Below are 14446 nucleotides of genomic sequence, written 5' to 3'. Positions count from 1 at the left end.
AACCTACTGCTAGAGGAATTGCACCAAGGGAACAGATCTGTTCGCAGAGAGGAAGTTGTTCTTTCTCGCTGTCGAATAGGTCATACCCGTTTGACTCATTCTTATCTTTTGAATAAAGAAGATCAACCCGGATGTGTACCAAGTCAAACACCGCTAACTATTAAACAAATTTTAATCGACTGTTTGGACTTTGCTACACAACGCAGTACACATTATGACGTTCAATCTTTGAAAGAGTTATTTAAAAAAGGTTTCAGTCGGAAATATTTTATCGTTTTTAAAGCAGATAGGAATATATATAAAAAAAATCTAACATTTCATATTTTTATTTACATCTAGCATTATTATTATATTTGCAGCTGATATTTTAACACATACGTATATACATTTTTATATAACTGATTTTAGATATGCTTTACATTTTTACATGGATGTTTTTAGATATGTTTTACATTATGCATAGTGTTCTTTACATTTTTTACATGGATGTTTTTAGGTATGCTTTACATTTTTACATCAGTGTTTATGCTTTACAGTTGGCGTTTGCAATATGACGATATATGACCATTTTGTGTCGATTCGCCGTAAAACCCAACTCACTCACTCACTCACTACTCTACGAAAGGTACAAAATCTACATCTCACACTGCATGCCGAGTTTAGAAAACTCAGACTCAAACATTTCCATTCTCTAATTACAACATGTCTGACCTCTGTCAGTTATATAGCGAAAGAATGACGTACAACAAGTATAAAACTACCACATGCATATGACTAATCACATGACCAAAGAGCGGGAACTAAAAATAACTACAAAACCGAAAGTAAAAGTAGACAGACGACAAGCAGGGAATAATCGGAAAGAAATATCATTAAGTATTAACCAAGAGTTTATAATTATACGGCAAAATAAATCATGCTGATTTCCCTAATCGGTAGACGAGTCTATAAATTGAACCCTCAAACTGCATGCGCAGTTTTGGTCCACCTGATGATAGCGTCTAAAGTACTGTCGCGTCTCGTCTTATATTTATCAATGTTTACAAAAATAAAGCGTTGCAACGGTTTATAAAAGTTCATGAAAAAAACTGCAAATACTCGAATGTTCCCGTAATTCTGGAAACTATAAACTGGTCAACCATTATGTTTCATATAAATATATGAAACAGTGGTGGTATTTTGCCTTTCGGTGATGTAAAATTATTTTAAAAATCAGAAATCTTTATGTGTGGATTAGTCGTTTTAAGACAAATTTTATTTTAGTGCGGCAAGACAAAATTATCACAAATAAATTATTGTCACATACGTTCTCATATTTTACATACATTTGTAATTTACATCATTTGAATATGCACATATCTACATATAAAACCGAGAAGTAAATATTAATTTGTTTACAAATGATGGTTCATCAAGAACTTTATCCATAATCTATTTTTCAGTTCTACAAAGGAGGCAATTGTACCTGTGACAAACATGACTCTTTTGATGCAATTTATAAAGTACTTTTTATTTCGCCTTATATTAGAGGCAACTGATAATTGAGGTATTGGACCCCTGATAATACTGTTTAAGAAATGGTACCTGCTTGGTATATTCTTGAAGTTGACCATGCTTCGCACTGTGTTTTTTTAAAGTTTTAGACAACTTGTACCGTGCCGTATTTATTTTATAATTTGTGTATAATTTGTGGTATTTCCTCAAGCTCAAGTACAGACAAATTTCAAAGTGATGGGAACTGCCTAACACATTTGCAGAGAATTCATTATGCCATTAATTGTGATAAAAGAAACGCCAAACTATTGATAAACAATTATAGCACACGAAATAAAACTGTCAATATCATTTTTGTAGGGTGCTTTAATGAGACAAAATTCTAACTCCAACATTGAAAAATTAAGGTTGAGTCCTGCGGGTCTGTTTTGAATTTTGCTCACTTCATTCAAAATAACCTTGGGGCAGAAATAAAACCTACCTGCATTTTTTTCACAATATGTTATTTAAACAGTTAAGGTGAAATAGAGAATTTTTACCGCAAATAACTCAGTATTTTTAAAAATGTCTAGCTCTCCCCTTCAGTTTCAGAGGTAAATTCACTTTGAACAAAAAATCGCTTATCAAACGAACAATTTCCACTTTTATGCAATTAATCAATAATAAGTCTTGACAAAAGTAAAAACGTACTAGAAAAAGGAAAATAAGAGAAAACTTTTTGGTCCAAGTGGGACTTGAACCTATGCCCCCACCCCCACCCACCCCCATCCCCTGGAATTTAAGTCAAAGTAGGAATAGAATACTCTTCAAAAGGAGGCAAACTATTATGGGTCAAATATCTTAAGGCATTCTGTGGCTAATCAATGGTTTTAGAATATTTTATAACATTTGCGCAATAGTACTCAATTTCAAAGGGCAGTGTGTTGTTACTGCTGGTTTGTATAGAGTTTTTTTTTTTAAATATTTGTTATTAACTTGTCAGTTTTATCTGTAAGTATGCGCATATTCAAATGATTTAAATTGTGTAAAATATGAGAACTTATCTGACAATGATTCATATGCGATATTTTTAGATATTTTTTATATATGTAATGTCTCTTGTAATTCTTGTTGGAAAGGCCGATTACACTGTGTGGTAATTTCAATTTGAGTATAATTAGAAGAGACTTTGTTAAATGAAATATAACATATCTTTTATCACAACACTTAGTATTTTGCAAATATCTTTTAATTCTTAAAATCTTATACATATTTAGAACAAGAGGGCCAAACTGTCATAATATGTGCCTGTCATAGCAAATTACATTTGACTTTTTAAAATACTCTACTAACTGAGCAAATTAGATGTCATTTTTCTCATAATCGACTAATTCAATGGCCATAACTCCAGAGCGACAAATACTCTGTAACTGTTTATAGAACTTGGCCAAGATAATAAACCCATAAATATTCTGACTAAATTTGGTGAAGAATGAGTAAAAACTGTTTGAGTTATTAAGCAGATACTGTCAGTTTTCACAATTTTAAGTAATGAACAGGCCATAGCTCAGGAAAGACTGGAATTATCAGGCTGATTATCGAATTCTTTCGAGATAGTAAATAAGAATATAAATAAATGAATATAAATATAAATATTGCGGCCAAGTTTGGTGAACATTAGATAATAGATTCTCAAGAAAGAGATTTGTTATCAATTATTATCGCAATATTTAGTAATTTAAGGGCCGTAACTGCAGAACAACTTGGACAATCCGGAAGGTTATCGAACTTGGCCAAGGTATTTACCCTTGAATATGGTGACCTTGTTTTGTGGACAAGGGATGAGAACTGCTAGTTAGAAAGCGGACAACTGCCCGCCCGCAACCGTTGGTGTCCATCATGGTAATAAAATGTTAAATTACAACAAATCCAAATAATGCTGTGTTACGGTCGCTTCCGCACAGCCTGCACGTTCAAAGCCAATCTCCGACATCTGCGTCATGGAGTCGGCGGTTTGGCACAGTGGTTAGAGCATTGGACTACCCCCCTTGCGACCGGGCTTGAATCCCGCAACAGGCAGTTGGGATTTTAATCGGACTTCAACCCATTCGAATCTCGCCACGGGCAGTTTGGGATATTTCATCATTAAAATTATGCTTTTTAATTTCTGTTACGACAAAAAAAAAACGTATTTCGTCCGGGAAACGGACTTTATCTCGTGCCACAAATAGCACATTTTATGTCAAAATAGCTTACACGTCATCATAAATGAAGACTTCTGTGAAGAAGGGTAGTGTTACAGTTACTTCCGCATAGCTTGCAGGTTTAAAGCCAATCTCTGACAATTACGCCAGGGACTCGACTCTCTGCCTCAGTGGTTAGAGCATTGGACTATCATCCGAGCGATCCGGGTTCGACTACCTCCACAGACAGTTGGAATTTTTCGTCTTAGAAATGGTATGCTTCTTGATAACGTCACATGCAATATACTGATCGTCTTATGTTTTATGACTGCTTGAAATAGTTTTTGAGATTCATATGCTACAATAAAGTAAATATAATTCAGATATCATAATATAAATTCAGATATCATATAATAAAATTCAGATATCATATAATATAGTTCATATTAGGTTCATGTGGGGTGTTCTTTGTAAGTCGGTTGATGTGTGTCAATAGTTTGCATGAGAAAACAGATTTCTTAGAAATATTTTGTACTATATTTGATTGAACACTACTTCCGCTTTACAGTCAATCCTAAGACCAAGCATTGAAAAGAAAAAAGTGGCCATTACGTCCTAGCGGACTGATAATAAAGAATTTGTCACAAAATATAAGAATAATTTTTTTTTATTTTGTTTTATGTAATATTGACAAAAGTCAGACTGTTTTACCGATTTTCTCAGAGAACTGATTTAACATCATATGATATTGGACAGAGGGTGTAGACTTTATTGATATATTTACAACTTTAAAAATAAAAAATGATATATCATAGTCTATGACGTAGTCTAGTCCTAGTGGTCATTTTTTACATTTGTCAAAATAATCTGAATAGATGAACTAGTCGTATTTTATAAGAATTAAGTGGTTTCAGCTTACAAGTGGTCTTTAGATTAGGTTTGACAGTACATATAAGATTATTGTAACAGTTTAGAGTTATTTAAATATTCCGATTAGTTATTACTAATTGTGTTCGAACAATTGTTTTGTTTTATTTTTTTCATATGTATAACGTGCACTGTAAAACTATAAATATACGAAACACGAAACCTGCGAACGGAACTAATATACACAATGCAGAAAAATGAATGGGGTTACCGATGGCCGTTTTCGACAGAAAAGCAATTGGGGTTATGGATGGCCGTTTTCGACAGAAAAGCAAATGGGGTTACCGATGGCCGTTTTCGACAGAAAAACAAAACAAAAATCATTTTAACCATTAAGTTTGTATGATACTTAGCTATTCAAATTCACAAGATGTGTCTCTTTGGATTCCATAAACATACCTTAATTGTACAATTTTAGATTAATCAATCACTGAATGTTCATTTATTGTAACCAACATTTATAAACATAATAGACGTTATCTTATTTTAAAAATGTTGCAAATTTGAAATAAAAACAGCTTTTCCCTTTAACTTGTCACATTATAATTAACAATTTACAGTTTCAGATGGGCGTATCTTTCATGATCAACTTCCTAGTCTTCCTGAAACACAATGGACCATAAAGTGTTTACAGGAAACGAACAGTGCATGAGCGCATAAAGGGTTTCCATGTAATGCAAAGTGACCTTTCATATCCGGGTAGTATATATGAAATAACTGATGTGTCCCTGACGACACTTAACTGAACTATATTTCAAAGACCTCATTTGCATAGACATTCTCAGTTTTCTTATACGAACCCAGCAATGCAGAGGTTAAAATATATTTATAGTACAAAGCGACATCTTAAACGCCTACTTACTACTTCCATCCTCTGATAAATATCTATTTGCAAAATTAGATCGGACATGGAAAAGGAACTTGATATTTGTTCCTTTTACGAATTTCTAGCTGCAGTAAAACATGCCAATTGTTCAGCATCCTGAAAGTTAATAATAGTAATAAAGCATGAAAGTAAACCTATTTTTCGTGCAGGATTAAATATACAACTAATACAAGTAATTGTAATAAAGTAAAGAATCTGTACAATATTTTGAGATCTTTTACTACAAATAAAAATGGCGAAGGTCAATGCTTCTATGACTAGAGAGGATCTAAGCAATGCTTTCACAATGGATGTACTTCCGGTGACTGTGCTTATTTCCATAGAAGCATTCATTGGTTTTTTCGGAAATATTATCATTCTGCTAGTTTACTATAGTCGATACAGACGGATAAACTTTCGGTACTTTGTCTTGGCGCTTGCTATTGTGGACATAACAAGCTGCTGCACTACACTTCCGGGTGAAGTGTTTTCCCAATTAAACTGGTACGACTATCAGCATGCATGGATATGCAAAGTGAAATCATTTTTCAACATTTACACTGCTTTGGGCTCAGCATCTATCTTGCTACTTTTGGCAATTGACAGATACAGAAAGATTTGCCATCCATTTGATTGGCAAATTCGTTGCCCTGTTGCTCTCAGACTTTGTGGAGTTTGCTTGATGGTATCGGCGATAGTGTCTATTCCTGTTTTCATACTTTGGGGTAAGCAGACGTACAGTTACAAGTACGAGGGAAATAATATTACCGTCTCAGTTTGCGAAAAATCGGAGGAGTATGCAGATACAATATATCCATTACTTTATATCTGTGGCGTTTATCTCGTGCCTATAACTTCAATGATACTTGCGGCCATGTCTTTGAACTTTATAACAGCGTGGCGGTTATTTGGACATCACTCAGTGAAAGCTGCAAGCATTAAACATCGTACAATGAAAGCGGGTGTCGCTAGAACATTGACATCAGAAACATCTGATGATGGTACAGACAATGATAGAGAAACAAAAACTACGGCTAGCGACATGTCCGCGATTGGGGAAGAACACAGAGCTGAAAACTTAAAAAATGCAAATGCCAATATCTACTTGTCTGCAAAAGGACAAGGTAATCAATCATCTCAATTCAAAGGAAACTCACCAGAAGAAGGTTACATTGATGGTGATGACAAAATATCTGAAAACACTTCTACTGATTATTTCAGTAACGACGAAGAATTTATTGATGATTATAACAGCGGAAATGAACAAATTGTGAACAGCTCCAATGACCAAACATCTTCGGACCAGGGCAGATGTCCATCTCGTAGGAGCAGACGATCAAGAATTCAAACGTCAAAGTTCCAGCGGAAAAGTAAGACGATGATAATGCTAGTCTTGACATCATTATTTGCCGTCACGATGGTACTGTATATAATTCTCACCAGTCTCGAAGCTAACCCTGCTGGCATTTTGAAAGATATGTCTGAATCGCAGCTGGTGGCGTTCTTCTTCTTCTGGCGTTTATACTTCGTTAACTCCATCGTAAATCCGATCTTGTACGGATTTATGGACCCTGGATTTCGTTCCGGGTTTATGTCTTACATGCGGAGAAACAAGCATTCTGTTACGAGCTCAACATAACTCCTATTTTCTTGTACATGACTCGAACATAAGTGGTGTTCCTTTTCTACCTGGATTCGTCCTTTGTCAGCCACGAGATACAAACAAATATAAGTGGATGATGGAAAGCAGGTTTCATTCGATGTTTATGCACATGCATAGAAATAAGCAGTATGTTACGACCCAATTGTATATACATTTTGTAATATTTCATGTGTATTAGTTAAAAAAGCAAAAAAAAGTTTAGTTTAGTGCTTCCTGACTGAGTTCGCTGACTTATAGTATCGAACTTTATATTAAAACAGACGAAATTAACAAAATATGAGATTCGACTCTTTATCAGACGTAGAGAAGAGTAAAATTATAATGAAACGGGGGTGGGGGGGGGGGAGGGGGTGGCTTCGGGTATTTCCGTATTCTTCGTATAATACACGTAGCATAAAGGTCAAGATGACCAGATTTAGCATATATGTGATTCTTTGAAATTTTGTTTGTTGATTGTTGCATGACTAAAATTGGTCTAGATCTACTCATGACAGGTTCCCGATACCTAATGAATATGTAATTTTTTTGAATGAAAAGTTTTTTGTCCTAAAGTGGACTTTGATATAATAAAACAGTTTTGAGTCAATGAATATGATGGGATATTCAACAAAAGAAGACAATATTGACAGAAGAGATGAAGTAATAAATTTTCTGCCATGAAATAGATATCCCGCAGGAATTTCTGTGCTGTGCTCATGTTGTAAAGGGGTAGTGTTAATTAACAAATAAAAATCTTTTGGCAGTTTGAGCAAATAGATTACAAGAAAACGAATTTTTGGGATATCGTGTAAATATACTATATTTTCAAGCACCAAGCACTAACTAGCCTAAAACAATTGTCTTTACATGACTCTATTTCATCAACTAGCCAAGCCATCCTTTTCAGAAGGAAATTGTATTTTCAATATGGAAGACAATCTAAATATGCTTAAATGTATACATTGTATGTGCAATTTACATTGGCCCTTATATACTAGCATGCAGCTCCTTTGGCACTACTAGTATTATCTATATAGATGTTATGGAATAAAGACGTATGGTTCTGGGTGGCCAATCCACATGACTTCTCGGTATTGTACACAAGGGAAAATTAACTGAATTTAGGTAACCTTTTGCTTATATCTTTCTTATTACTTGATGGATTTTAGTACATCAAAGACAGGAAAACGAGTACTTTACTCGACAAAAAGCGTCTGCCAAACAGTCTCAATACTTTCTTCAGTCACTTTGTCCCAGTTCCAGTGTGCACGTTACCTACACATTTGGTCCGTTAAAATAACATTGGGAGAAATATTAAGAGACGTCTGACAGACGTTTTGTGCCGAAGAAAGCCCATCAAATACGAATTATGAAAATATTACGGGCCCCGTTTGATTTAGCCTGTCCATGCATGGTAGCGAAAATGCATGCTACCGTCTACGCCTTTTAGCCCCGGGTTGAGCAGAATTCAACATATGCACATGTCACAAGTACCAAAAACAATTTAGAGACATCCGAAGATGCATTAATACGGATATATATATGGAACACACAAACAGAATAATGGAGTCAGTAGACCAACTCGTAATCTATGGTCGGAAATTTTTGAGTACAAATTACAGTGTCATAAATCATCAGCCTTATTATACTGTTTCTGTAATAAGGTTGGTCAGCCTTTTGCTTCTAATAAATTGCCTTTGTATTTTTGACTGTGTTCTGGTCTAATCACTCGCCATAAAAACCCATTTTGCAAGAACCGTCTCACACACACTTACCTATGCTTCATACTTGTTTTAATGGCTTTAGATACTGAGACAAATCCCGGGCTAGAACTGATCTTTGTGGCACTTGTTATTTAGAAGTGAAATGGCATCGAGACCGAGGCATACATATATTTTGTGAGGACTGTAATACTTGGTTTCATGCCGAATGCCAGGGTATGAGTACTATATTGTACCAGTTTCATTCTGATCATTGAAAGGAATCATGGCAAAGTGCAAATTGTGGTGTATCACATGTTAATTATTCATTTTTCGACTATTCAAAATTAGTAGAACTAAATCAGCCATTATCCTCCATCAGTACTGACAATTTATCTATTCAGTCGCCATGTGGAGCAAAACATTCTATGCCATTACACTGTAGCACACCAACCAGCAAACTTCAGATAAGATCAAAAACTCGAACTGTCTGCGAAACCATCAAATTTATGTTTTTATTTTAGTCTCTAAAAGTTTCAAAAGTGCTTCGCTTTCAGAACTTAAGTCTGACTAATAATAATATGGGTAAATATAAAGCAGAAAGGAAGAAAGATTTGCTTGATTGTAGTGCATACAGGCCTGAGAAGAATTTCAGATGCATAGATGAATTAGAACATAATTAACCTTACATTTCAAATAAACAGTACAACTGTCATCGGTGGCAACTGAATCTTGGCGATATCAACTGGCAATCAAAAACTGTAAACGCAAGTACCCCAATCTAGAAAAATGTAACAAACTTTTAGATTTTATTGAATTCTGTTGTTTTACTCAGATGATTACTGTACCTACTAGGGTTACTGATGTAATCTACTTGACATTGTACTCTTGTCTCAAATCCTACATTGGCGGAAACTGTAAAATTTATTCCTGGTTTCAGTGATCATTACATTCCTTTTTTTTTGACATTATTTCATCAGCTAGAATCAATCCATAAGCAAAACACAAACGTGTACTGTTTGATAAGGCAAACTGGTCCGCATTCAACAGAGGCTTAAGAAATTTTGCCACTCAGAATTGTCTGCAAACTTTGAATGTGCAAAATTTATGGAACTGCTTTAAGAATAAATTAGAAGAAATAGTTTCATGTCATATACAGAGTAAGATTGTCTCTGGTAAACAACATCTTCCATGGCTGAACTTTGAAATTAAAAAGTTGATGATGAAACGTGACAGGCTATACAGTAGAGTTAAGAAAAGTAAACACCCCACTCTGTCTTCCAAACTTAAAAAGATTTAATCTATGATTCAAAAGAAAACTTGAAATGCTTACTGGGATTATATGAATAACATTGTTTGTGGTCCTGAAGAACATAAACATGGCACACCCAAACGTTTCACGGGTTTTATAAAAAGTTGACAAAATGATTCTTGTGGCGTTGCTCCATTAAAAGAAAATGGGAAGAACCGTTTACTGATGTTGTTAGAACTCGTGGTTCAACCCTTTTGCTACTTTTAATAACATTAAATGTATATGCATATATATTATTGTACATGTTATAAAAAAGGAGCAATAAAATATGTTTAATTCAAATTAAGAGAAAATGGTGTTATAAAATCTAGCGCAATGGATAAGTCCGAAATTTTAAACAAACAATTTTCTTCTGTTTTCACAAATGATCCAGATCATAATCTACCAAACCTTGGACCTAGCCCTTTTGCCAGCATGTCTGAAATAAAGGTAACAGAAAATGGTGTTAAGAAAATTCTGGAAAACTTAACAGTCTACACCTTGCTTAATCAGCCTCTGTCTGTTGTCAGTCAAGCAACCTATTTAGGCGTGAAAGTATCATCTTTATCTTGGTCTCCTCATGTAAATAAAGTTTCTAATAAAGTGAGAGCTTAGGTTTCTTAAAACGTAACATACATTCTTCTAAAAGTTCTACCAAGGCAGCTGCTTATACTATTGTAAGAGCAACTTTAGAATACTATTCTAGTGCATGGGATCCTTACCATCAGAAGGATATAAATAAACTAGAAACATTCAAAGACAAGCTGCAAGATTTGTAACAAATAATTATAGGAATACTCCGGAATCATAAAAGACTTGAATTGGAATACATGTATACTGCAATTTAGAAGACAATAAAGTAGACTTATTTTATTTCACAAAATAGTTTATTATCATGTAGATGTTTATCCAAAGCAATGTGTTACACCTTACACCAGAGAGTCCAGACACTACAATAATCTGGCATTTCAGATTCCATCTACTGCAGCTGATTATTCCCTGCTAATTTCCCCCTAGAACAGTTGTTCAGTGGAACACATTACCATCTTATGTAGACAGTGTTGAAACAGTCCCCGGATTAAAATCAGTACTGGCTACACTGTTGTTTACATATCTTTTTGCTTTTATCCTGTGTTTAAACCTACTAACGTCTTCCCTTCTGCACAACAATTTGTGTGTATGTATAATTCGCAGTTATAGGAATTAAGTTTAAGATATTAGGTTTTGCACCTTTTTTATCACAACTGTTAGGAAGCACTAAGTGGATGGTGTAGCCTAGGAAACCTGACAGTTTTTTACTTTCTCCACACACCCCTTCCCCCCACCCCCACCCCACCCCCCACCCCCGCATGGCCATAATGTATCATTAATTGAACGTTTGCCATTACTATAGAAGAAGAAGAAGATGCAATGAGTGCAATTTAGTTAAAATAATGGACTTGACAGAAACTGTCAAAAGGCAAAATAAAAAAGCAGCTACCACATCCAAGGGTTCATGGAATTACACGCCACAACCCGTGTATCATTGAAGGTTCCATGTTCACCGCCGTTTGAATACATCTGCGGATGTCTCTAAATTGCTTTTTGTACTTTCAGCATGTGTAAATGTTGAGTTCTGCTCATTCCGGGGCTAGAGGGCGTGGACGGTAGCATGCATTTCCACTACCGTCCATGAACAGGCTCAATCAAACCGAGCCTGCAACATTTTCGTTTTTGTCGTGTTGAGCGACCTGTGAAGTTTCCACTTTTTCTATTTTATTAACTTGCCGTCAGCAGGCTAAAGGTTAAACAATACCAAAAGCTATGAAAGCGAGAGTATTGGAACTACCCAAGCCGAAAAGTTCGAACTTAGATAGTTAACAGTAGATCTACAACTAGCACAATATAAAATAGAAAAAGTGGAAACTATAAAGTTTTGTTTTGAAATAACTACGAGCTGTGATACCCAATATGTTAAAACCCTCAATCTATATTTTTCTAATGCGGAGTTTTTTCTTCCAATGTCAGGTTTTTTTTCCAGTGTGATTTTGAATGGTAATTGCTCACAGGTATTACCTCTCATGAACAAACGCTATTTGTTGGCATGGCAGAATTCTATACTTCTAAAGGATCTTCCTTCTTACATATTTTATTTGCTCTCACAACAGTAGTCTGTTAGTGAAAAAAGTATTTAGACTATGTGTTGTCTTATAGGATCATTTAGTCCATTAAATGTATCAGTATAATAGAGTTCCCCTCCTATGGCTGCTGTTGCCATTTTGCGTTCTATGTCTCTAAGGATTATTGCAATTTCAACAGGTTTAATCAATTCAACAGCCATGTAAATGTAACATTTGCAAAACATTCTTTTCCTTTGAATTTGTCCTTAACTGACTTTATGGTGTTATCATGAACTAGACTATGTTTCTAAATGGTCTTCCAACAGATATGGTTACAAAGCACTTTTGGCATCAAGAAAAGTTTGTACTTGCTACAATTTACTCTGAAAATCCCTTTCCCTCTTAGTTTACCTCAAAGTAAGTCAACGTTAACCTTTACCCTGATAAATTCCTAAAAAAGGAATGGTCCATCATTCAATTTGGGCAATGCCATTTATTATTCGAAGGTGTGTTTACTGAAAATTTACTGACTGAATAGCAAACAGTGCAGACCATGGTCAGCCTGTACGAACATGCACTAGTAGCAAAGACAGAATCACTTGCCGCCAGCAGGCTGAAGGTTAAGAGATAAGTGCTGTCAAAGTGCTGTTTCCAGATTGATAGCAAACAAGTAAATCTCCACAATGTCTCCAACAGATCTGTCTTTCTGTTTATCAAAATGTTCAGTAGTTTTAATTTAAATGCCGCAATGAAAAAGGAATCCCCAATTCACACGCTTTTATTTGGTATTCTAGCAGATGTTATCCATGGAATTATTTCATTCCTATATAGATGGTAATCATGACGGACATTCACACTGGACCTTGCCTGTCGCCATTGCCTTTTCGTGCTTATTTATGTATTGTACATGTTTATGCAGGCGAAACGCTGGCCCTCCATCACGCTTAATCAGGAATCTTGTATCGCCGTCAACAGTATGTGCACCTGACTGTCATTTTCATTTCATTTCAACGTATGTACTATTACTTAATATTGCTTTGATAATTTGAATACACGTTATATTAACATACAATACTGTATCCGCAATGTTATGTTATGACAATAGCTGGTTACTATAAAGTGTGTAGCATTTTTGTCGATATCCCTAAGAAGAAAGTTAAATGCGTCTTTCTGTGAGCAAAATCTATTTTGATGTTTGCTATCTTTCTAATATTAGTTGACTTGATAAGAGCACTCGTTTAAGAACCTCTCCGTGACGCTTGCTATCTATCTTTACATCATTCGAAAAATTAAAACACACTAGTTTTAGAACCTCTGACGAGATGTTTACACAAGCTGATTCGAAAACAAGTTTTTAAGTAGAACAGCGTAAGATATCGCCGCCTGCGTTAAAAAACGGGAACAATTCTGACATAACAATACTTTATCCACTTTAATCGGGTATGTATATTGTAATTTCCCGATTTGGAAGTTAAGTGTTCGATTCGGGAATCTACAATACCTTTTATTAAACTGCGGAGGAGGTGAGGCTATTTCCTCAGGCCAGCTTGTATTAATTCATATGCTAATTATTAGGTCAAATCATTAGTCATACACTTTTAAATCAATTTGGTTCAATCTGTCTCAACGATGGAACACTGTCTCACCAATGGAACACAGTCACATAAAAACCTTTGGATAGGAAAATTTATTAAAAGATAACTGTGACGTGACTCATGACAAACGACCAGTATGTTTGACATGACTCTCCTCAAGTACGGTTCAGAATGCTTTCATGTATCAAGTTTCTGTCGTCATGACAATTAAACCAAAGTCAGCCGGATGCAAAAGTTCCGACAATGGCTGAAGTTCAAGACCCAAGAATAATATTTTGTAAAATACCTAAATCTATTACATTTCCCAAGATGTAGACTCTTCAACAGCAAGTACAGCAAGCAAATCTATTTTCTTGGCGATTTTGGGCTACATATAACGGTGTCAGATATTGTACTGGGCTGTCCGCTTATACAGCGCATTTCAAATTTGGATAGCGTATAGAGAGTGATACTGTGAAATCATTGTATTTAAGTATTATATCTACGTATTCAACTAGCAGTCATGTAGGATAGAGCCATAGGGATCATGTACTACCGGAGCCTGTATCATTTTAATACTATATTCTATATAGAAACTATTCTGACGGAATGACTTTAGTCGATGAAAAATAACATTGCTAAATTTTGTATTGAACACAAGATTTCCCCGTTTTACGTTTTTGTATGCAAGG

The 14446-nt window shown here is 35.0% G+C and overlaps 1 protein-coding gene across 1 annotated transcript; it reads left to right on the top strand.

Annotated features, from left to right (window-relative positions):
* The first annotated feature begins 5338 nt into the window (after positions 1–5338).
* Positions 5339–7310, top strand: LOC128559595 (uncharacterized). Its single transcript, XM_053551745.1, has one exon. It carries the CDS (start codon positions 5702–5704, stop codon positions 7085–7087), a length of 1386 nt encoding a protein of 461 aa, XP_053407720.1. The 5' UTR covers positions 5339–5701; the 3' UTR covers positions 7088–7310.
* The last annotated feature ends 7136 nt before the right edge of the window (positions 7311–14446 follow it).

The sequence above is a fragment of the Mercenaria mercenaria genome, chromosome 9, assembly GCF_021730395.1.
Source record: "Mercenaria mercenaria strain notata chromosome 9, MADL_Memer_1, whole genome shotgun sequence".
Lineage (NCBI taxonomy): Eukaryota > Metazoa > Mollusca > Bivalvia > Venerida > Veneridae > Mercenaria > Mercenaria mercenaria.
Note: the sequence above shows the minus strand (reverse complement) of the source record. Positions and strands in the feature narration are given on the sequence as shown.